The sequence below is a fragment of the Haliotis rufescens genome, unplaced genomic scaffold (genome assembly GCF_023055435.1).
Source record: "Haliotis rufescens isolate VD_foot unplaced genomic scaffold, xgHalRufe1.0.p SCAF_12, whole genome shotgun sequence".
Taxonomy (NCBI): domain Eukaryota; kingdom Metazoa; phylum Mollusca; class Gastropoda; order Lepetellida; family Haliotidae; genus Haliotis; species Haliotis rufescens.
The window spans coordinates 6,372,685-6,396,938 of record NW_025963802.1 but is presented as its reverse complement, the minus strand read 5'-3'; the positions used below and the strand labels follow the sequence as shown (position 1 = coordinate 6,396,938).

Genomic DNA, 24,254 nt, shown 5'->3' with positions numbered 1-24,254 from the left:
GCCATAATTAAAAAGCATTTAGGGCTTTATTTATTACTTGGTAATTACGAATCCGCGAACCAACCAAATCCAAATGGGTGATCGACAAGTCTGTTTTCCTTTCTTACTCCTACGCCGAGTCTGCTAAAAAATTCCAGTAATGCCAGGAAAGTTGAATGCTAAAAAGAGATTATCTTTACATATATTTTCCACTTTATTTCCTCCCAACGTTAATCTTTTGATCACAGAATTATTACTTTTTTAATTAGTATTTGTATTTATAAATCGACCACTTACCTTATGTTTCTAGGAAATACAATTCGTAAATCAAGCAATTTAAAAACCAGACCTTAGTCAACGTCCAGCACGATCCGACCGACTCCGTGGTCTAGTGGTAGAGCGTCCGCCCGGAGAGCGGAAGGTCCAGGGTTAGATCCCCGGCCGCGTCATACCAAAAGGCGTTAAAAGATGGTACTTTTTGTTTCCCTGTCTGGCGCTCGGCATTAAGGGATTAAAACAAGGACAAGTCGGCTCGGAATCAGTATACTATGTCTGAGTGGAGTATTCATGTAAAACTGCGGCATGGTATCTCAGTGGGCTAGCACTATAAATCGGCATCAGCCCGGACTAGTACAAGCAGCCTAACACACACACGCATGCACGTCGCTATATAAGTGCAATAATCTTTGACGCGACGTTAAAAACCATTTTACCTCACCTAACCTCCAACACGATCCTCTCAGTGATATTACATGTTGTCTTATGATCATCTTACACTGCGCTTAAAGACGGGAAGCATCTCTAAATTATTTCAGTGAAGGAAACTCGTAAACAAACCTTTGACATCACTGTATGCGTATCTGTGTTGATCGGCGCCGTCTTACCTACAATCATTGATAGCATTTAGTTTAAATAACTCCAATAAATGGTAGCCTAATATTTGACAGATAATATTTTTCAAACTACAGAAAACCTAAATAATATCGGGGCTCTGGGGTAGCCTAGTGGTTAAAGCGTTCGCTCGTCACGCCGAAGACCCGGGTTCGATTCCCGACATGGGTACAATGTGTGAAGCCCATTTCTGGTGTCCCCCGCCGTGATATTGCTGGAATATTGCTAAAAGCGGCGTTAAACCATACTCACTCACTCACTTGATAATATCAGTTATCTTGTAAATATCATGATATGGAAATGGTTTCATCCAAAATAAGTATCTTGGAGAATCGTATATATCCCTGCCAACTTACGTCTCTACATACTGAGCATATGCTTTGAAAGCAACAATACGGATGCATGCCCATTGCACAGTTGATGTATACAATCAACAAATGGAGATTAGTTATTTCAAACCAATCCACGATGTATGACGGGCCCTGATCGTGAAATGTATGGTTTATAGTGATTATGTAGATGAAGGTTAGCACAGTCGCCATTTACGGCAACCATGTGTTAATCTTCACGTGTCTAAGGTTATGAAATGCATGAAGGAATTACCAATAACCAGACCGAATCCTCTCGATTCATATTGAATGTGAACTAAATATAGCATGAATCAATGCGTTGAAGAGGTTGGGAAATTCATCTTGTTTATGAAATATTCTTAGATTTAAATTAACATTTCCCAATCAAACTTAACTGATTACTCTTAAGTGAGAGTCGAACCAGGTCAGGCGAACCTGATCACGCACAATTGAACACTGATCATGATAGTCATTTGGATTTACAGATGAATATATCAAGTCTGGACACATGAAAAGGTTTCAACCCAACTGACCTGATTACTCAGAAATATCACTGATAGTAGCTGGTGTCTACAGATGAATATGTCAAACCTGAACATGTGAAAACGGTTTAAGTCCAACAACAGAAATATCACTGATAGTCACTGGTGTCTACAGATGAATATGTCAAACCTGAACATGTGAAAACGGTTTTAGTCCAGCAACAGAAATATCACTGATAGTCGCTGGTGTCTACAGATGAATAAATCAAACCTGTCAGTGAACAGGTGAAAACGGTTTTAGTCCAACAACTCTAATCTCTCACAAATAAATGCTGATAGTCACTGGTGTCTACAGATGAATATCTCAAGTCTGGTCAGATGAAAAGGTTTAAATGTAACTAACCTGATCACGTACAACTGAACGCTGGAGGTTACTGATCTCTACAGATAGACACACCGGGATTAGTCAGCAAGACTCTTTTAATTCCACTCGCCCTATCCGCACAGTTAAAGGCTGAGTGGCACTAGTAATTACAGACCAATCAGACAAGGTGGAAATAATGACAATACTATGTCACGTGTTAGATTGGAGCGACAGGGATACATCCATCATAATTTGTTTCCTAGGCTACAAGCTATGACTTGCGTGAATGTTGCAACCAGCTTCTTGTTTAATTGCACACGCGTGTTCAAGCACATTGTGAATGTACTCTGACAGCGTGTTAGTAAATAGTGCTTGTACAAATGTTAATATTACATCACATCAAAACTAGTTTCTAAAACTAGAATTAGTATCGATTATTTACAGACCGCTGTAATGTAGATGGAATATTGCTAAGTGTGGCGTTAAACAACAAACAAACATGTCATCATATTGCATTACATAACGTGAATACAACTGTTTGATATTTCATTTCTTAAACAATCGATTGTTATATTAATAGGATAATCTAGCTTTATCTTAGTCATTAAAATAAAGTACATGATAAAATAATGATATTAACTATTTTTAAACATAATGTTTTTCTGCTTTGCCAAGTATGTTATAGATATAAATGTGAGAACCCTATACATAATTGTTGTTCACAAAATGTCACCAAGAATTTTACAAATATGATTATACGCTTCCTGACTTGAAAGAACCACACACACGAGTGAGTGAGTTGACTTCAACGCAGCTTTAAACAGCAAATGAGATACATCACAGTTGGTCTGATTAATGATGGATGAAAGTCCAAAGTGGCAGATTGTACTAGGCGTGCAAGATACATACATATTAGTACAAGTAACAGACTTTCCATATTCACGAGGCAACATGCCACACGTGGTTTGATATACTTCCCACTAGGTTAACAAGTATAACATAATAATTACCCACATACAAATCCCTAAAAGACTAAAAAGATAGATTTAGTTAGATATTTTCCCCAAAACAATGTTATATAAAAAGGCCCTTTTCAACAAACATTGACTTGAGACAATTCCACAAAGTAAGTTTCGATTATTCGCAACTCGGGCGCCGTGTGATACAAGCATCGCTTGGTTGAAATCTAATTTATAAAAAGTTTGAAGGGTAAAAAAATTGAATTTGAGTAGGCCAATTTTTTCAATACAAGAAAAACGATAACTAAGAAGGAATTATTATTGTTGTTGTTTTTTTAGTACAATTGTAGATCTAATTAATGTCTTGATTAAGTGAAAGTGCGCGCAGAACGGAAGGTCCGGGGTAAGATACCCCCAGCCGCGTCATACCAAAAGTCGTTAAAAGATAGTATCTGTTGTTACCCCGTCTACTGCTCGGCATAAAGGGGCTAACACAAGGATCGGAAGCGGTATACTGTGTCTAAGTCGGGTATACGTGTTATAACTGCGACGTGGTATCTCAGTAGGCTAGCACTATACAAGCGGCATTAGTCCGGACACACACACACTTACACACTTACACACACACACTCTCTCTCTCTCTCCCTCTCTCTCTCTCTCTCTCTCTCTCTCACTCACACACACACACACACACACGAAATTGCTACAGAACAATAATAATAATTTTACAGAGTATGTTTAAAGGAATTATATGTAGAGATTATTCTTTTATGCTTACAAAAAATGGACAGTGGTCACGACAAACTGCAAGTACACCCCAGTCCCGTACACTATCAACGTCTGTCACCGGACTTTTGGGTGATTCTCGTAGGTTCTCTAATAATTTGTGAAAGACCATGCACCATTTGAAAATATTCACGTATTGTATATTTAATACAGCATTCCTATATTACTTTTTACCTGCAATTACAGTGTGCATATCCATATGAAATGCGTTTCCAAGTGACTGATCAATGTTCTCAAAACGCTTCACTCGCTTCACTGACAGTACTAATTAATTATCACGGGTTTTGCATTTAACATATTCCAATATCGCCTCTAGACCAACGACAACCAGCTGATTCATATATTTGACATACATATTATCCTTAACGTATATAGCTACTCCACCCCTCGAGTTGTCCTGCCGTAAAAACCCATCCAAGTAAACAACAAAATTGAACATGAGATTATTACCATTATCTCGGACAAGAAAGTAAATCTGAAAGAACAGGGAAACAGTTTCATACAGAACCCCTGTCTGTGGGTAACTTCAGTAATTTGTTTATACCATAATGCTGTACAAGACTCGAGAACACCAATCAATATTGTACCTCAATCATGTTTCTTTATCAGCTATATGACCGTTATACAACACTGCGAGATGCATGAACGTCCCCTTTTCCCCGTAAAGAGATTACGTAAAATGGAAAAGCACCACATGTCAAATGTGGACGCTCATATATGGATACTCATGTGTGAATACACGTCTAAGGATATCCGCCAATTACCACATCTTAGGCATGATCTTAATGTTATTGTTGTCAACGGAGGAGAAACATAACTAAATGTGTTACCGCAGTACTGACACCTTTTACACCCGTGAAGATCCGGTTTAGAATAGGTCTTCAGCAACCCATGCTTTACGTAAAAGGCGACCATGCTTGTCGTAAAAGGCGACTAAAGGATCGGTTTATCAGGTTTGCTGATTGAATCATGGCGCCGTATACCAATTGCGTAGTCCGATTCTCATCATATCATTAACAGGATGTTCTGGTACAGACTCGATTATTTCTATATTTCAGCTATATGACGGCGGTCTGTAAATAATCAAGTCTGTGCCAGATAACCAAGAGATTGATATCACGAGCATCGATCTACGCAATTGGGATACGATGACATGCATCAAACAAGTCAGTGAGTCTGACCACCAGATCCCGTTAGTTACGACAAGCACGACAAGCTTGAATTGATAAAGAGCTATTCCCGGATCTTTACGAGCCGACAATACAATGCAACTCACATGTTCACTTTAGGGTCCAGTTTAGTCGAATTAGATTTGAGCCGTCATTAGATATGATGTTGGAATTCCTCAGTATATTCCTCTTCCCCAGATAAGGGATTTGAGCTCACTGTTTTAACCCTTGCCGAACTAAGCTGGAATTGCTGGGCTCGATCGTAGCGTCAACAGTGGCCATTGCGAGTTATGTCACTTCTGTGTCTCCCCTACTATCCAATCAGATTCTACCTCTCGTAACACTTGCATTTGCTTCAAATAAATTGGTAGCGACCAGTCATCTCATCGTTAATAAAGATCCTTATAGTTATAAAACTGGTTTTGCCTCGCGAACTGCATCAAATCACTCGCGCACCTTGATTACAAACATGAAAAGATTTGGAAAATATGTGTCGACGCCCAGTTGACGGTACACATGCTCTGAAAATCCTGTAATCGAACGAATTCAGCATGGCAGTTGCCATGTTGATTATGAACCGGATGTCGATTTCATTACGGAATTTTGATTGGACTATGCATAGACTCGTTAGTCCAGCTAAATATAACTCCATAATTCGAGCCTAGTTCCACAAGGGTGGGAAACTGGACCTTAATTGACTTTGCCCTTGCCCTTGCCCTTGCCTTTGCCTCGGGAAGATGGTCAATATATCTCTTCATTCAGGATCAATAAGAACTGATTGAATTAATGGCGTACATTGCACGAAAAAGAAATACACGTTTCTGATAGGGTGGAAAAACAAGTGAGAGGCACGGCGCAATTTTGAACGATGGCGGCAGCCTATATTGAATGTGTGAAGTGGGCATTACGCCGCTTTGAACACCATGTTAGCTTTATCACATCTACATGACTTATTTGAGAGGCATTAAGAAATTGGAGTCTGTTCTGTTTGTTGTTTAACGCCGCACTCAGTAATATTCCAGGTATATGACGGCGGTCTGTAAATAATCAAGTCAGCAATGACAAACATAAGATCAATTCGGATGGGGAAGATCAATTCTAACCCTGATCATTATTAATCAAATCAGTATTTATCAAAATATCGTCCTCATATGGTCAAGTGATCTGCCAGATAGCTATTTCTGCTTTCAGTAGAGATTTCTTATGGTTATAGAAATCTTTCTTGAAAACTGTATTTATTCTGATGGCAATTGAAAATTAATTTAAACAGGCATGTACATATTCACATAAAACACATAGACACATGACCCTAAATCGCACCTTCAGAAGCTTATTGTCGGTTGCTAAATGAACATGTACTGTCGATTGTGCTTTATTGTTTACCATTCTATTGTAAAATATGTCCTAATATAAGTAAGTATTTTTACAAATCACTGTTAAAAGGTATTGAGCATTCAAAAAAGTTGGTATTACTTATGTTTCAACGCCTGCCATTATCAGCTTCTTCTTTATCTGAACTTCACAGTTTCTCGTTCGTCAGGGACAGTGACTATATTCAGAACCAAATAACACATATATTACGATAATGTTTCTTGTCTGGTGTTCAAAGTAGAACATATAGCAAACCTGACTGCGTAATCTACTGTGTCTTAATAGATTGCAACAAGAATGGACGCTATTAGGAATTTACATCGTCAACATTTGTTTGACTGTTAGATGGGTCAAATCAATCCATGTTTCCCAAATTTGCATAAATAAGGAACCTCTTTATAATTAGAATAAACTTCCGAAGGAAAAACCTTTTTTGATTGAAACAATGTGCGATGCCAACACTCACTATACATGGAATTCGAATCAGCAGTGTATCATGTTGAAAATGCAGACACCTAAATGTCAAGCACATCTTGTTAACTATGAGCGTCCACTGGGGAAATCGTTCTATATGTAAAAGCTGTAAATATACCCTGACAACAAGACAACAACGCTATGCGAGTTTGGTACAATTATGTTGCATACAAGACATTCACTGATAAGAGCAAGGATACAGCACTTTGAGCTGATACCAATATCCCAATATTCTCTACATGAATTCAATGTGCATATACTCATGTAATTGTTTCTTATTACGCCAAGGAGTAATAACTACTATATAACTATATTTGATCGATGACTTGATGACATTCAGCTGATTACTCACGCGTTATTTACTGCATGTATGTCTGTTTTGCGTCAACAATTTTATTTATAATGGAAAGGAATATCTGTGAGGTAACTGGGGACACTATTTTGACTATCTATTCAGTATCATCTCTTTCATCTGCATTTAGAAACAACTAAAAAAGTCGTTACTAGTTATGACTGACTACAGTCAAACGGGTTTCTCTTATTAGTGAGTGAGTATGGTTTTACGCCGCTTTTAGCGATATCCCAGCAATATCAAGGCGGGGGACACCAGTAATGGGCTTCACACATTGTACCTATTTCGGGAATCAAACCGGCCGGGGCTTCGGCGTGACGGGCGAACGCTTTAACCACTAGGCTACCCGACCGCCCCCTTTCTCTGATTAAAATCTGTTTTAACTGTAACATCTTCAAAGTAAAACATCATCTTTTTTCTTGTACCGGTAAACTAAAGATGTCATTGTATAATATTTTTCTACGTTTCAGATTCCTTGTTCAGTGTTAAAGTCTTAAAGAGTTCGGACTGCTAAATGTAAATAAAAGAATCCCCCTCGTGTACCATTGAAAAGAATTTCCCCTGAACAGTTTCAAACAAGTGATTTATACACTGGAGTAGGTATGCCAGCCTCCAAATGTGGTTAAATTTCGAAACGTCAATAATAATCGGTAGTAGTAGTAGTAGTAGTAGCAGCAGCAGCAGCAGCAGCAGCAGCAGCAGTAGTAGTAGTAGTAGTAGTAGTAGTAGTAGTAGTAGTAGTAGTAGTAGTAGTAGAAGCAGCAGCAGCAGCAGAAGAAGAAGCAGTAGTAGAAGTAGTAATAGTAATTGTAGCAGCAACACCAACATTAGTATAGTAATAGTAGTATGTTGGCATTTTTCAATGAGGACTGATGTCTTTGAAACTAACGCATTTAAATTCACTGTTCACTGTTCACTGATATGCATGTAGGTAGGAAGCATAGGCAAATCTTATTTGCCTGGTTTATCTTTTTTACGAAATGCCGATTGGGTGTCATTTCTTCAATACTTTGACTGTGAATACTGTGCGTTATCATATGTTTTAAAACCTTCATTTCTTATTATACAGATTGAAGATCGACACATGAAATTTTTCATTAAACATTCACCCATAGTGAGAATTGTTTCAGGCCGCCTTTATCAATATTCAATTGATATCATGGCGGAGGACACCAAAATTAGGATTCATACGTTGTACCCACCGTGTGGGGAGTCGAACGCGGGTCTCCGTCTTGAAGAGATAACGCTTTAACCACAATGCTACCTTTGTGTTGGCCCCCAGGAACCAGGGTGCCGTCAGGGTACGATAACACGCTATCAATAAATTCACCGAGCCTGACCACCCCATCAAAGTGATTCCACGAGGTAGGTATACTCTAGTCTATGTAACTCCTAGGCAGATATCTGATTTTATGTTGTAAAGATTACATATTTCGGATGTCATCACATGTTTCTGAGCATATCAGATGTTAACTGGAATGACGTGTATGTACTCGTATACACATCAGGTGTCTACTAGATTGGCGTCTGTATAATCAGCAAGTTTTTATTTACTCAGCAAGAACCATGACGCATGTGTATAAGTATTCTATGTTTAGAATAATGACATGTGTGTATACATACCATATATTTGTTAAAATGACATGTATGTATGCATATATTTGATAACATATTTACAAGAATAAGGTGGGTGTGTTTATATATCACATTTACCAGAATGATGTGGGTGTATACATATCACAAATTTACAATAAATGGGCGTATATATGTCACATCTAGAAGAATGATTTGGGTGTATATATATGGCATATGTACAAGAATGGTGTAGGTTTATATATCACTCACAAGAATTATATGGGTTCATATATATCACATATTTACAAATAATGTGGTGCGTATATCACACATTTACAAGAATAATGTGGGTGTATATATATCTCATACTGACAAGAATTATGTCGGTGCATATATCACATATTTACAAATAATGTTGGTGTATATTTACTACATACTTACAAGAATAAAATGGGTGTATACATGTCACATATTTACAAAAGGTGAGGTGAGGTGAAATGGGGTTTAACGTCGCGTCCAAGATTATTGCACTTATATAGCGACGTGCATGTAAGTATGTGTGTTTGTGTGGCTGCTTGTACTAGTCCGGACTGATGCCGATTTATGGTGCTAGCTCACTGAGATACCATGCCGCAGTTTAACATGAATACCCCACTCAGACACAGTATACTGACTCCGAGCCGACCAGTCCGTGTTTTAGCTCCTAAATGCCGAGCGCCAGACAGGGTAACAACAAGTACCATCTTTTAACGTCTTTTGGTATGACGCGGTCGGGGATATTTACAAGAAGTAGAAAGGGTAGTAGATGGGGTAATTGTACATTTTCTGTTTTCAGTTGCAGGAGGAAGGATTGACGTGTACATGAACAAGTTATAATAAACATAGTGGATAGTGTTTTAACTGCAGAAAGCGAGTATCGTGACGGTCTGTAAATATTCAAGTCTGGACTAGACTAACTAGTGGTTGACACTAAATCTGGTCTTATAATTCCTAAAAAGATGGCATGAATATTAACACACAATTCTTGAATGTGTGTTGTGATATGGTTTTACTTGATATTGTATATATTGTATATTGCATATACCAGCTACATCAGGCGCAGTGGGCATGCGCATCGAGATTGTCATAGACCCCGTTGGGAAGTCGTGGCAGAAGGTCGTATGCAGCTTCTTCTTCGTAATATCTAAACACCTGCAAACTGAATTAATACGTTACGTATATTCAAACAGAAAACATACATGCCATGGCTATGTCATGGATTTACGTTGCTGTCAGGATTACTGAAGACATGAAGGTGACTGCCATTATAAGTCTAATGTGAATAGATGTTTACACTCACATTGACGTTCTTGAGAGCTAAACGGAAGGGTTTACTTCACGCTTGAATCTTAAGGGGAAATGAAAAAGGAGGTTACTTCACGGAACTTTAACAGTCTGTGATAACAGCTGTATTCCTATACGTTGTGTTTTTAACTGTATCGTTTGCAGTTTCGTTACCTAATAATACAACTAGAAAATGACTATACGTTCGTGTATTTACGAAGTCATTTACTTACGTGCTCCATTTCATGCCTCGAATGTTGTACACGTAGTAGCTATTGGCACCCATGGTGTCCGTCAGACGCACATAAAGAGAGAACGTTTTGGGGTTGTAGCCGTCGAGAACCAAAAACTCTCCCTGTGACTGGTTGAAACTTGGGTAGAACTGGACAACACAAGGTGAAGAATATATTGATATTCATGTGTTACTTGAGATAAGCATAAGCATACTACACATTTACTCACACACATCCACATATCATATATGTATACTTAATACATGGTTCCTAATCAGAACTAACTTATCAGCTTTCGCCATTAAGTTACGGTTAAAATTTATGGATGAACAACTTCTTTATTACAAGTTGTTCATCCATAAATCTCACCCTTACGTTATACTTCTAAATGCCTATCAAAGAAGCTATCGCCATGTTTGCATTTTTCCTCACCCTGTCATATTCTCTGGTTGACTTTGTTGTTATGTCTTCCAAGGTTTCTACAAACCTGACAAAACACAAACCTATATCTAGGAGTCACTAACTTTTTTATTTACCCTCGTAAAACTGAAATACTTTCAAATCAGCGTTAAACCCAACTCATGATCAATAACTCTTTTAAGAGTAATTACATGGTTAACTTATATATTATGTATCAGCTGCACTTACACTCCAAGACCGGCCATTGTTGTCAGACTGTCCACACTTAAAAACTCCAGTGGTCTGCTGGAAACACCCATACGCCAAGGCTCCTGCTTTCACAAAGCTGCACTTAGGACCTAGGGGATTTGACTTGTAATGGTCTGTGATAAACCGTTGCACTCCCCTGAATTTTGGCACTGTCTTTGGATCCTCTCCCGTGTACTCCAACATCCCCCAACTTCCGTACTTGGAGGGTGTACTTGTGTAGGAGAAGTAATTAAATAGACCTCCTGATAAATTAAATTTAAAGAGTCAGATCCAAGTGTATTTTAGAAAGTGTTGAGGGATTTCTTGTATCAGCGATATCATATTAAAATACTAATAATGTATTCACAGCTTGCCCGTATCTTTACAACACGTTTACATCCAATGTATAGTATTATTCTGTGTAATTATGGATGCATAGAGCTGTTACAATGCACCTCTAAAATATATAATGGTCATATGTGTTACCAGGTGATTTGTTGGACGGATCCTGTGTAACGAGTTTGAACCATGTGTCCATGATGTCAATGATAGGTTGTTCCATGTGGCTGTCTTTGTTGAAGGCAATGGCCTTGTCGGTCACTGCCTGTGTGTGCTGACCGAAGTGAGCTATGGCACCACTCTCCATCACTCCTGGTCCTCCCTCGTACATTACCAGCTGCAGGCCGTGACTCTGACAACAGATGCACCAGTCAGTGGACATGGTGTATAACTGGCAAAATGCAAAAGTCACTGAATCAAGTATGGGAGAGGGTGATACTGGCATACTGCGCCAGATAACATATCTACTTGTAGGGATGTAGCTCTTATATTGTCGTCATTCATTTTCTTCTCAGTAACAAAATTGAGCAAAACATCTGTTGTGGAAGGTTTCTATTGCTTATTCGAATAAATCTGCCATGTTTGGAATACCTTTTTAAATTGTGTTAGTCAGGTAGTGATGTGTTTGCTTGCATGTGATTGTATGGTTCACCTTGGACATGTTTAAGTAGTAATGGAGATAATCTTCCATGTCTGGGACATCTTTCTTGCACAGATCCTGAATCTGAGACATAGACATGGACACGATCTCCTTTGCCTGAAACACAATACAACACGACTACAAAACTGTCAGACATCAAGGGCATTGGGTAGACTGAACGACAGACATCCTAAAGAATTTATCAAACCATGGTTTGCTTTGATTCACCTCAACTGGAAGCTAAGCAGATGATCGCATAATACAAAACTTTGAATAGAAAGTCTAATTAATTGTTTCTCCGTCAAATTGTCTTTATAATAACGACTATCAAATACGCCCTGCTGAGATAAAATGATTCATTCAGGGTGTAGGGATTATTCCAGCATCTAATGTCAATACTGCTATCAGTGTTTTAATTGTACTGAAAGTGTAGCTTTATGTTTATAATACACTGTTCCATGGCACAATATGCGATTTCGAGTTGCTGTCACGTTTATTTTTCAATTGCTTTATCAAACTTGGCACCTACGTGTTTGTCGGCAGCCTGATCGCAGTTGAAGTAGCCCGTGAGAGCAAGGGCCTTGAACTTTTTTATCTTATCTCCCAGGGCCGCCACCGCCTGTCTGTAATAGTCCTTGTACCCTGTCTGCCATGCAAAAATAGGGTACAGCTTGTCCTTGTCAGATCCGAACACCTGAAATTACATCACAATTATATACCTGGAAACAATTAGGCAACGCTTCACGTATTTTCATGTATCATTTGAAATATCTATAGACATGTGTGACATTGGGCATATTTTGATCTGAGGATCCACTGATACCTGCAACACTGTGTTGGTAATTTCACGTTGTTAACAAAGCAAATTAACCACATTAGGTTTTCGTGTTCATATCCAAATGTTGTTGCACGTAAATTAGATATATCATGTGTGATAAAACTAGGCCCAGGCCCAAACTGACCAAATTTCTGAACGTCAAAGTATTGAGAGAAAATTACTTCCTGCATTGTTGTAGAATGTTTTCTGCGGCCAGCCAGAACTTAATTTACAACGGACACTACCGTATGGGAATGACATACTCGACCGATTTTTGCACAGCTGATGTTATTTATAGTTATTAAAATACACAACAAGTTTCGCTGCGAATACGAATATATCATTAGAACTCTTTGTGTTTCTTATGTTTTTGTTGTTACGTCACAGGTAGAAACACCCCAGCTATATCACAGCGGCCGGTAAATAGGTTTGAGCCAGACAAACCGGTGGTTGATATTATGAGCAAAGTCCCACGTCATCAGGGCAAGGTGACACCCAAACAATCAAGTCACTGAGTCTGTCCACTCATCTTATTAAGTCGCCTCTACTTACACAATAGAATACTGGCGATCTCTAACCCAGGTCCTCGCGAGGGTTATAAATAAGGGAAGGACTCATAAGACCTACCTGATTCCAGATGTCAACAATCTCAGCTGATCTTCTGCCATAGTAAATCTGTCCTGCCTTCCACTGCTGAGAGTCAAGATTCAGCTTGAGACCCTGCTCGCGTGAGTATTTAGTCTGTCGGAATATACCGTTCCATACCTCGTTGGAGTATTCCAGGTACACCTACAAACATCCACACCATCATACTATCAGTAAAAAAAGTCTAGTAATTCAGAAGTTTTTGCATTCGAAATGCATCAATCACATTAGAAGACTTCATATAATTTGCCTATAGTTGTATCAATGTTAGGTTACATGTTAAATTTCCTGATTTCTGTGTCATTCAAACTGTATACATTAATTTACTACATTAAATGGCTTCCAGAAATCCATGAATGTTATTCAGTTCATATTTTATATACATGTATCAACTCATTCTTAAATAGTTCAAACCTATTTTGGATTGCAGTCGTGGTTTCGACCCTATTGTTGCATGTCAATACCAAAACTGAAAATCCAGTTCTGAACACCTTGATACGAGTAAATGACATGGGTCACCTTCAGGTCAGGCCTCAGTGTCTGCTTCACCAGCTGAGCAAAGTTTTTGACGTAGTCATCAGTTGCAGCATGAGGAATGTTGAACCAAGGATTTGCTCCCAGTGTATTGGCTAGCTGTATCATGTACTCGATGGCCCCGCCACGTGACCCCTCTTGGGTGTAAGAATCAGGGGTATTACGGTCAGCCCATGTTGTTGGCTCTGGCTGCAGATGATATCACATAGAAGTTTGTTAAAAGAATAGAAAGATGTTTCGGTTCCTAATATGCCAGTGTTCAGTCATTCGTGTGAGTGTGTATGGCTTTACACCGCTTTTAGCAATATTCCAGGAATATCACGCTAGGGGACACCAGAAATGGGCTTCACACATTGTACCAATGTGAGGCATCGAACCCGGGCCCCTGGCGTGAGGAGCTAACATTATAACCACTAGTCTACCCCAACCGCCCTCAGCGGAGCGCAAACTAAAGCCTAGATATGTTGGGGTTTCTAAAATGTTATTTTAGGTTGGGGTTGAGGCGATGTAATGCCGATGTTAACAGTATTCTCGCCAGCAGCAAAATTAATAAAATTAATCATATCCAGTATGCAATGACCAGACATGTGTCATGATCTTTCCCTCAGAAGGCACGTCTAGGACATGATCGGGAGACCTTACGCCGACGTCAAGGGCCACCTTTCGTGTTAACTTGGCCGGGCGTGGCACGACTCCCTCATGTTGTCATTGGGAGATTGACTCGAGCCATGCGGCTAAGTATAAACGAATGTTTGACCAATCGTGGGAATGAGGGTGACAGATTATGGATCAAGTCATCTTAAACGTTCATTTCCATGTTTCTTTTCCCTTACAATACACCGCCAACACGTTCTGTCGATTATCATGTCACACACATTCCTTCCTATTTTATCCACCCATTACCATCACTCGATACCAACAGATATTTCTGTTATCATCTGGTATGTTCGAGTAATCCCTACTGTTTTGGAGAGTATATTAATCTAATTAGAATGTACGAAACGGAAACATCTCGTAGTCACCATGCCACAGCTGACGAAAACGACCCTTGTGTGTCTGTGATCACTTGAGTGTATCCTTACACCCAAACAGAACATTGATGTATTCATCGCCCATCCTCAATATCCATATCCTGATTAGACTATAATATTGAATGGAAGTCACCTTATGACCGTTGGTAGACAAGAAGTCCATGAAACGGAGTTCGGAGTATCGTTTGAGATTTTCTAAGAAGGCTGGGTGAAATGGGAACCGATCGTACACATTCTCGTAGCCTGGGATAAGAACTCGGATGTTCCTTAATGGATTCTTCGGATTCGTCTTATGGATCGTCAGGGTGAAGCCCCCTGAACCAATCTTTGGCATTCTAACAACCATGCGACCTTGAATAAAGAACAGTTCAAGAAACGTATTTAGATTCTGAAACATGTAATTCACTCAAGGGTTATTTTTAACGTAGTTACGAATTCTTTAACTTCAATAAAATAATATGAAGTATATCTCACAGCTGTGTATAATGTAAAGATACTTGAATTGCATATGCTGTTTATCACGTTTTGTTAAATCATCCAGTGCTACCTTTTCCATCATAAAGAATGTGTTCTTCAGTAAGTCCAAAGTCTATAATCCCCTCGCCATCATACAGTGCAGTAAAATTCCCCATCTCTTCATGTGGTCCAAAACCTCTGAACATTAACTGCAGAAGTTTCTGTCCAGCTGGAAACAAATAAATTGATATGAAATTGGAGAAAGTTAGCAAATTGTATAAGTATCAATTACGTAGTCATATAATAATTTCATACTTTGAAGTTTACACTGTTTCTTTCATGCTGATTGGCTGAACTTTTGCCGGAACTACTTTCCTGGGTTTCCCCGAATTCTCGATCGGTGTTTACAATCAACTCGTTTTTCTATTTTCTTTTTCAAGCCCTACATTTATCAGCAATGTAATTAATTAAGTATTTTTGCCTGGTCGTGTAACATGTCATCTGACTTATAAATAAATACATTTCTGGTGTTTGATGTCTTCTAGCTACAAAATGGATTGTCCTTACGGTGATTTGGATATGGAGTGGTTATCTTTCAACACTAATAACGCAGGTAAAGAAAAATAATTCTGTAAAATTACAGAGGTGAACGAAATTGATTAATTGAGCGATATTGACCTTGATGCCTTGTTTTCGGAAATGTCGGGAATCTAGCAACAATGAAAACAATGTCGTACCCTGCCGTCAATCGCAAACTAAAACCCGATTCACTATCGTATCGGGAAAAAATCTAAGATTTTGAGAAACCATAAAACATATAAAAAGGTAAGGAAAGAAACTTAAATTAAAACAGAAAAAAAACAACCTTGCCTACCTGTTTTACCGATTGGTCATCGGAGACGAGAAAATATCCGTAGACGGATTTATAAATCTACTATTCCGGTTTCTGAGTTGGCCGACCTTCTCCATGCATTCTAGGCCGAGAAGCGGCGGCACATGAGGAGTGACGGGGCACAGAATTGAAGCTGGCATCGGGTCATACAGTTGGTCCATCTTAGGTGACAAGAAACACCAGCTAAGCAAGGTATTACAGCACACGCGACAAATCCCAAACTCCAAATATAACACACCCTGACGTTGAAAATTAACACAAAAACACACAAGTTTCAGAGCACTCGGTTCAATCCCCACCAGTCCATTCCGCATCGCCCGAATTGGTTTGCGATTATCCAAACACAAGCAACACATTCATAAATCGGTGATATTCCCAATTTGCTAGTGCCATGAGAGTGTTCACACGTTTGGGTGTTTTCCATAACTGCTTCATAAACGTCATTTTCAACAACAGTATGTATAAATTTCTTCCTCACGTTCGACTCGAAATGCACCTCTTTACAAACTTATGTGACGTTATATATAATCCGCGCTTGAAGGTTGACCTCACCTCGGCGCATGGAGGTCATGTTTATATTTTTGTTCACCTTCCTGTAACCTATTTTTAAAATTTGATTTATCCAAAATATTTTGTTTGTCAATTTTTTTCAGAGAATGAAATTATGTTGACATATTTCCAGATTATGTTGTATATATTCAAAGAACTATTTTTCTTTGCGTAACTGAGTATGAGTGGGGAAACGTATGTGACCGAGAGCCAACAAATACCGACGAAATAACATTGTTGCAATGTTCTTCGGTGAAACCAGAGGACTTCAAATTTAAGCAAACATTGTTACGATATCATTTGGCGAGACCAGTAAACTACAAAGTATGAAATTATAAGAATTGAACGTCAGTTTGGATGGGTTCATTGAAGTGTGAACGATTTAAAGCGCTGGTTAAACTTTCGTGTGAACCTCTTCGCAAGCTCGGAGGTTCACACAGTTTAACCAGCGCTTTAAATCGTTCAATCGTTCACACTTCAATGAACCCATCCAAACTGACGTTCAATTCTTAAATGAACATATAGTTATACGTCAACCTTTTCCCATGTGATTTAAACGCGTGGACTAGTGTTATCACAACGTTCATTCAAGCCTGCATGTGCAAGACACAACCTGTTCAACGTACGTTCAAGACTAGCTGGGTAGCCATCTGCCCTCAAGTGTAGCGTGTCCTGTTCATTAGTGTTCCAATCATGTCGTCCATCTCTCTCCGTGACCCACTGCTGGGACAGCTTGTGGACGTCCACGAACTTCACCTCAGAGGAGTAGTAGCTGATTCCACCCAAGTTCATGCCTACCGCCACATCCTTGTTCATCATTCTGGAGGACAAACGACGGAAACAAAGAAATATCAACCACCAACGTTCAAATTTACTGCTTCATTTTTGCACGGGAATTGTTTTTGCACGTCATTATGAACAAGAGATACATGTACGCATTAACGACCTACGTTCATGTCCACCAGTGCATGCTTGTTCGTAAATCTGGCCCTCAAACGACAGTAATTGTATAAACAATAGGCACTTTGCAGCCATCAACATACATGTTACGACATGTTCATCAAGTAGGTTAGTATGTCAAACAGACCCTGAAACAAATCTATCAAATATAGCCCATGTAAGCAAGTAAGTAATATAGATGGCAAATCTAGATAACTACAGTCTGAACATGAAGAAAGTCAATGTAGACACTATACTCTTTTTCATTATATGTTTTTAAAGGTAATTTTAAAGGTAATTTAACCCCAAAAATTTACCGTTGTGTCCGGACTTCCTTTTGTCTCTCATATGTTCCTTCTTCACGAAAAGTAACACGTTAATTTCATTATGTGCTGTTGTGTACTTACTTATGTTCATGTTCTTTACCAGGTATGTATAGTATGACTTTTGTCGGTTTTACTGCTGGTCAGATACAAACTTACATGCTAGAATCATACTGTGAGCAGTCAACTCCCTTGTATCCTTCCCAGCACACACACTGACCATTACGACAGGCGCCATATTTGCATTTCAGGGTACATCCACACTCCCCAGGGCCGATACAAGACTCGCCTTCAGTAGAGAAATGGTTTAGAAATTGTAACATCTTGATAATATTAATGTTTTTGTGCAATGTTTGTGGAACCATCGTTATTGTTTTGTTGTTTTTTCCTGTGTAAACGATTAAAGTTTCAGTGCTATCGAAATGGTTTCGTTTGAATGTGTAACCTGGAATAGGTCTGTGTTTTAATTGTTTCTACTTGTTGTATAAACACGTAAGGCTTTTTAATATACTAACCCGTTTCTACTCGAAGTAATGTGCTTACACTCTACAGATGAATCCTCGCTAAATCGAACATTCAGTATTCGATTCGGTAATAATCAAAACGACAGCTGAGATAAAGTGACATTAATAGTATCCGCCATGTTATATTTGTGTCGTCTTTCGATTAACCAGACATTTGTGTTAACCATGAATTATTCAAAGTATTAAGGGTTACGAAAGTGTACATATATGTATACTTCCCATAAGAGTACTTTTAAATGATGTCTTACTGGTGGCCTAAGTTATGTTGTCATTACATCACAGTCACGCAAGTTAGACATACTGACTGATACGTTAACATCAAATTCAAAACAGGAAATTAATTTAATGCTGTATCACAATAAAACATTTCAGATCAAGGAATATTTCACTGTACTCAAGAAAACTATTTACTGAAGTTTTGATCATGAGTAAAGTGCGAAGAGGATCTGTTTCAGAATTCCAGTTAGAATTCCCACACCACACAAAGACATGAGCGTGTATCACTAAATATACCAAATTTAAACATACCGTTCATACATTGGCAGTCCCACGCACATTTATGTTGAGTCGGGTTCCATTTCCATCCGTCGGCACAAAGGCAAGTTTGGTCTGTCAGTCATATATTAATGAACCGTTTCAACTGAAGTTGCTTAAATTATTATATTATTCTGTGTTATAGAGTGCGAGATACTTAAATCTGAAAACGTTTTGCAATCAACTTCGAACGAGGGTTGGCGATGTTAATATTTTGCACATGCGCCAAAACGAAGGGAATTAAACTTTAAAGTCACGTCGGAAATATTTCAGCCATACGGTGACTTGATCAAAATATACATTTTTACATATGTCGTGAAAGGAAACTACAATCACCAGTAATTATGTTTCACAGATTTACTTAAAACTAGATATATATCCAAATTATCAGATTTACCGTTTCGATAAACGCAAGGCATTTGTTATACTTCGGCATGAAAACAAAAGCAATCGACATCAAATAACGAAGCCAAAAGCAACATACTTTTTAACGTTTGTAATATACAAACTAAGTGTGATTTTAAACATTTTCTGTACAATTTTAAAACGAATATATAGGGCGTCATCAAACCAATTCTTCACTTGAAAATATTCAGCTTTCCGATTTTTGTGATAATATTTGAAATTGATATAAATGTTACATGTGTACCACTGGCACAGCGTCCATAGCCTTGACATCCACAATCACCACTGCAGTCGTTGCCGTAGAATCCCTGAAAACACTGACAGTTGTTTTTGATGCACCGTCCGTTCCAGTTACACTCGTTGTTACAGACAGCGGCGGCAACACTAGACATGTAGAAGAATCCGTAATACGACATTTATAAACTTAGTTGTGCTCAAGTGTTTAAGGTCACCCACTACAATTGGGATCTGGTCATCGTTTTATTATTGACTGGCCGTCGTAGTTCATTTTGTTGGTCACCGATCACCGATGTCTATGCTGGTCATCGCTACCCAAGCTATTTATTATCCACTGGTCTTGGTAGCTCATGACAGTATTCACCTATCATTGTAGCTTAGATATCAGATACTGACCACCACTGCTCAAGCTAAATATTTTTCACTGGTCTTGGTAGCTCATGACGGTATTCACCTATCATTGTAGCTTAAATATCAGATACTGGCCACCACTGCTCAAGCTATTTATTTTCCACTGGTCTTGGTAGCTCATGATAGCATTCGGGGCGGTCGGGTAGCCTAGTGGTTAAAGCGTTCGCTCGTCACGCCGAAGACCCGGATTCGATTCCCGACATCGGCTTCCGAAAACAGCTTATAACATGCTCTTTCATTTAGATAGTATCGGTAAGGTTACATGGGTATCGCATATTAGGACACTATTATTCTCACATGGATATGGGTATATATGGCTTAACCAATCTGTTGGTGATCAACATTTATTTCTAAATGATTTTCGTAAAATAGCAATAAATATGTTCTATCAAGGGTGGCAATGCAACTTGGAAAACAGTTCACGTTATGATTTGTACAGAACATTTAAGACTCTATTAGAGCCAGAAAAATTTCTATCAGTTTTAACAAATAGTCACCTAAGAAATGGATATATTAAATACAGACTTGGCTTGTCAAAACTTATGATTAACTATGGACGGAATATATCACTTGAAAGAATACAAAGAATTTGTCCATTCTGTAACTCTGCAATAGAAGACGAAATACATTTTACCTTTAAATGTCCTTATTATGCAGAATTACGTACTAAATATATACCAGAATGTTTCTTATCTAAGACGAGTAGAATAGCTTTTGTTTCTATTTTGTCATCGAATGATGCCGATGTAATCTTTAAACTGTCTTTATTTGTAAAACATGGGATGGAACTACGAAATAACATGTTGAGTGGAAATTCATAATTTTAATTACCTCACCCTAGAAAGTCCTCATGATTATCACCGATTGTTAAATGAATGTTATATTTATATAATTTTTGTTGTATCTCCCAATCTGTAAATTCTCACCCACTGTATTTATCTGAACTTGTATATGGGCCGATGGCCTTTGATACAATAAACATCTTTGACTTTGACTTTGACTTGACATGGGTACAATGTTATGAAGCACATTTCTGGTGTCCTCCGCTGTGATATTGCTGGAATATTGCTAAAAGCGGCGTAAAACCATACTCACTCACTCACTCACTCATGACAGTATTCACCTGTCATTGTAGCTAGGATATCAGATACTGACCACCACTGCTCAAGCTATATATTTTTCACTCGTCTTGGTAACTCATGGTAGTATTCACCTGTCATTGTAGCTAAGATATCAGATACTGACCACCACTGCTCAAGCAATTTATTATCCACTGGTCTTGGTAGCTCATGACAGTATTCACCTGTCATTGTAGCTCAGATATCAGATACTGGCCACCACTGCTCAAGCTATTTATTTTCCACTGGTCTTGGTAGCTCATGATAGTATTCACCTATCATTGTAGCTTAGATATCAGATACTGACCACCACTGCTCAAGCTATCTATTTTTCACTGGTAATGGTAGCTCATGACAGTATTCACCTGTCGTTGTAGCTTAGATAGCAGATACTGGCCACCACTGCTCAAGCTATTTATTTTCCACTTGTCTTGGTAGCTCATGATAGTATTCACCTAACATTGTAGCTTAAATATCAGATACTGGCCACCACTGCTCAAGCTATTTATTTTCCACTGGTCATCGCTGCCCATGATATTATTGACTGGTTTGTCGTTTTACAGTCTGGTGTGATCGAAATGCTGTGGCATTACAACTGACGCATCTTCACCCTTGGTTGGGAAAAGCTTATATCACGGCTATATCATGTAGTTCTGCGTAAACGCTGATTTCAAAGTACGAATTGATCACAGTTTTGTAAATGATAACTCAATGACATTTCCAGACTCATATCTTTGTTTGTGTAGTGTACAGTTCTCTGTTCAGTCCGATGTCTGTAGAGGTGAACTATTATGGCAGGAAATGGTATTAAACCTTAGTGTTTAGGGTTGTCTCTGAAACAACCAATTCAGTCACGGAAATCATTTAAAGCAAGTGAAAAGAGGTATGTTGTAAAGAAATAATACAAAGTAACCTTGTACGGGCATCAACAAACATCTTCGAAGTGTAAAACTTTCCGTCGGGGGGGGGGGGGGGGGGGGGGGGTGTCGGGGGGGGAGTAGTTAGGTTCACTTGCAAGTAACACCATTCTTTAGCACATGATGTCATTACACAATGTAGAATCTGTATGTTTATTATACTGTGTTTTCTTTTAATGGATGGGAAATACATGTAGATTTGGATTGGTTGGTTGGTTGGTTGGTTGTTTTACGCCGCACCAAGCAATATTACAGCTATATGACGGCAGTCTATAAATAATCGAGTCTGGACCAGACAATCCAGTGATTGATATCATGAGCATCGATCCACCCAATTGGGATCGATGACATGCTTCAACCAAGTCAGCGAGCCTGACCACGCGATCCCGTTAATCGCCTCTTACGGCAGATTTGGAGTATACAATGGTTAACATTCAGACTTCACATATGTTGATCGGAACATTTATGTCAGTAATGTGAAGGAGTCAGCTGGCCTTGTTTTGGATTAAAGACATGACAACAAGATAAGACATGTTTATTAAGATCTAATTTAAACAGTTTGTTTGGGATCGGTTCTGGACTAGTTTTTGACTTTGTCTTATTGGCCTATATATTTCGCCAATATTTTATTGTGAAATGACGTTTGAAATTTGGTAACTAATTATACCATATTTTACAAGTAAAACAGGACATATTAAGTTAAAACATAATATCACGTCTATCTGCCTCGCAATTGACCAGGTACGTTTGCATTTCACTTAACAGCAGGAAAAAGTTATAAGAACAGTACATTGTATGTATGCACAAGTATTTATCAATTAAAAGAGGCATGATATGAATCGTTAAATTATCATCAGTATCATCAATATCTTCGTCCTGCCGAGAAGTACAATAGTTGCATCTTACTGTGTACAGAACCATTGTAATATGTCGACATCCGCTATAGCATCGCCGTGCTGTTCGTCCGTTAAAACAAGTCAGGATGAGGCTGATCGTGGGTCTGAATCCCAGATTAACTCTTTATGATTACCTGTATGTCAGCACTTTTCGGTTTGACCACTTAGTCACTGTGACTTCGCATCCAAATTCAAGCTGATCGTCCACGATACAAATGACTGATTACTCACTGTAATATCGACATAACAATGCATGACATTGGGGGAACAGGCAATAATTTATGCAACCATATACGTACGTTGCCGTCACTGCAAATGTTGTTATGATTAAAATCCCATGCATTTTGGCTGCATCCTAGGAGATAATGAGCGAGAAGTCAGTTTCGTCTTAAATATATTACAGATATAGGTCAACTTAATCTGGCCTACCTAAATTTAACACAGGCCAACACAAATGTCGTTATAGCGTATGTGAGCACATCAGATGTTTATAAGAGTGACGCGTGTACTGTATGTGTATGGTTGTTTACTAGAATGAGGTTAAGGTACATGTATGCATACCAGCTGTTGTCTGGAATGATACTGTATGTATACGAATTATATATGATATAGTTTGAGAGTTTATGGAAATTGCATTCACTGGAAACCAGCGTTTTATACATATAAGTATCAGTAGATGTATGTTCAGAAATCCTGCACTATCAAAGAACTTGATATAATTGACATATCAAAAAGTGCCACAATTAAGGTCAGTACGTGAACTGAGGAAGAAAAAAACATGCATCAGTACTTTTGATTTAATTTTAAAACCCGAAAACATGTCTATTCCTCTTTTGTACTGGATTCCAAAGCTCCATAAACATTCGTACAAAGAGAGATATATTGCTTGGTCCTGCAAATGTACCACTGAATCCTAGTCTGAAAGATTAACCATAATCCTTATACAATCAAGGAATGACTTTGTGAGTAAATATTTAGACTACGCCTGGCCTTGTTCCAGATTAGAGACATGACAAAGCCTTATGATAAGATCAACGTTTCAAGAAGAGGCACAAACAAATGCTCGAATCCTCAAAGGGTTTCCTTGTACC

The 24,254-nt window shown here is 38.5% G+C and overlaps 1 protein-coding gene across 1 annotated transcript; it reads right to left on the bottom strand.

Moving 5' to 3' along the window:
• Positions 1-9,781: 9,781 nt before the first annotated feature.
• Positions 9,782-23,597, bottom strand: LOC124141307. The gene is made up of 15 exons (XM_046509279.2): positions 23,463-23,597; positions 19,829-19,968; positions 19,174-19,254; positions 18,281-18,410; positions 17,486-17,679; positions 15,510-15,647; positions 15,096-15,313; positions 13,917-14,120; positions 13,380-13,541; positions 12,465-12,629; positions 11,948-12,052; positions 11,443-11,647; positions 10,957-11,219; positions 10,309-10,457; positions 9,782-9,950 (listed from the first exon to the last, which is right to left on the bottom strand). Exons 1-15 carry the CDS (start codon positions 23,504-23,506, stop codon positions 9,845-9,847), a joined length of 2,304 nt encoding a protein of 767 aa, XP_046365235.2. The 5' UTR covers positions 23,507-23,597; the 3' UTR covers positions 9,782-9,844.
• Positions 23,598-24,254: the final 657 nt, after the last annotated feature.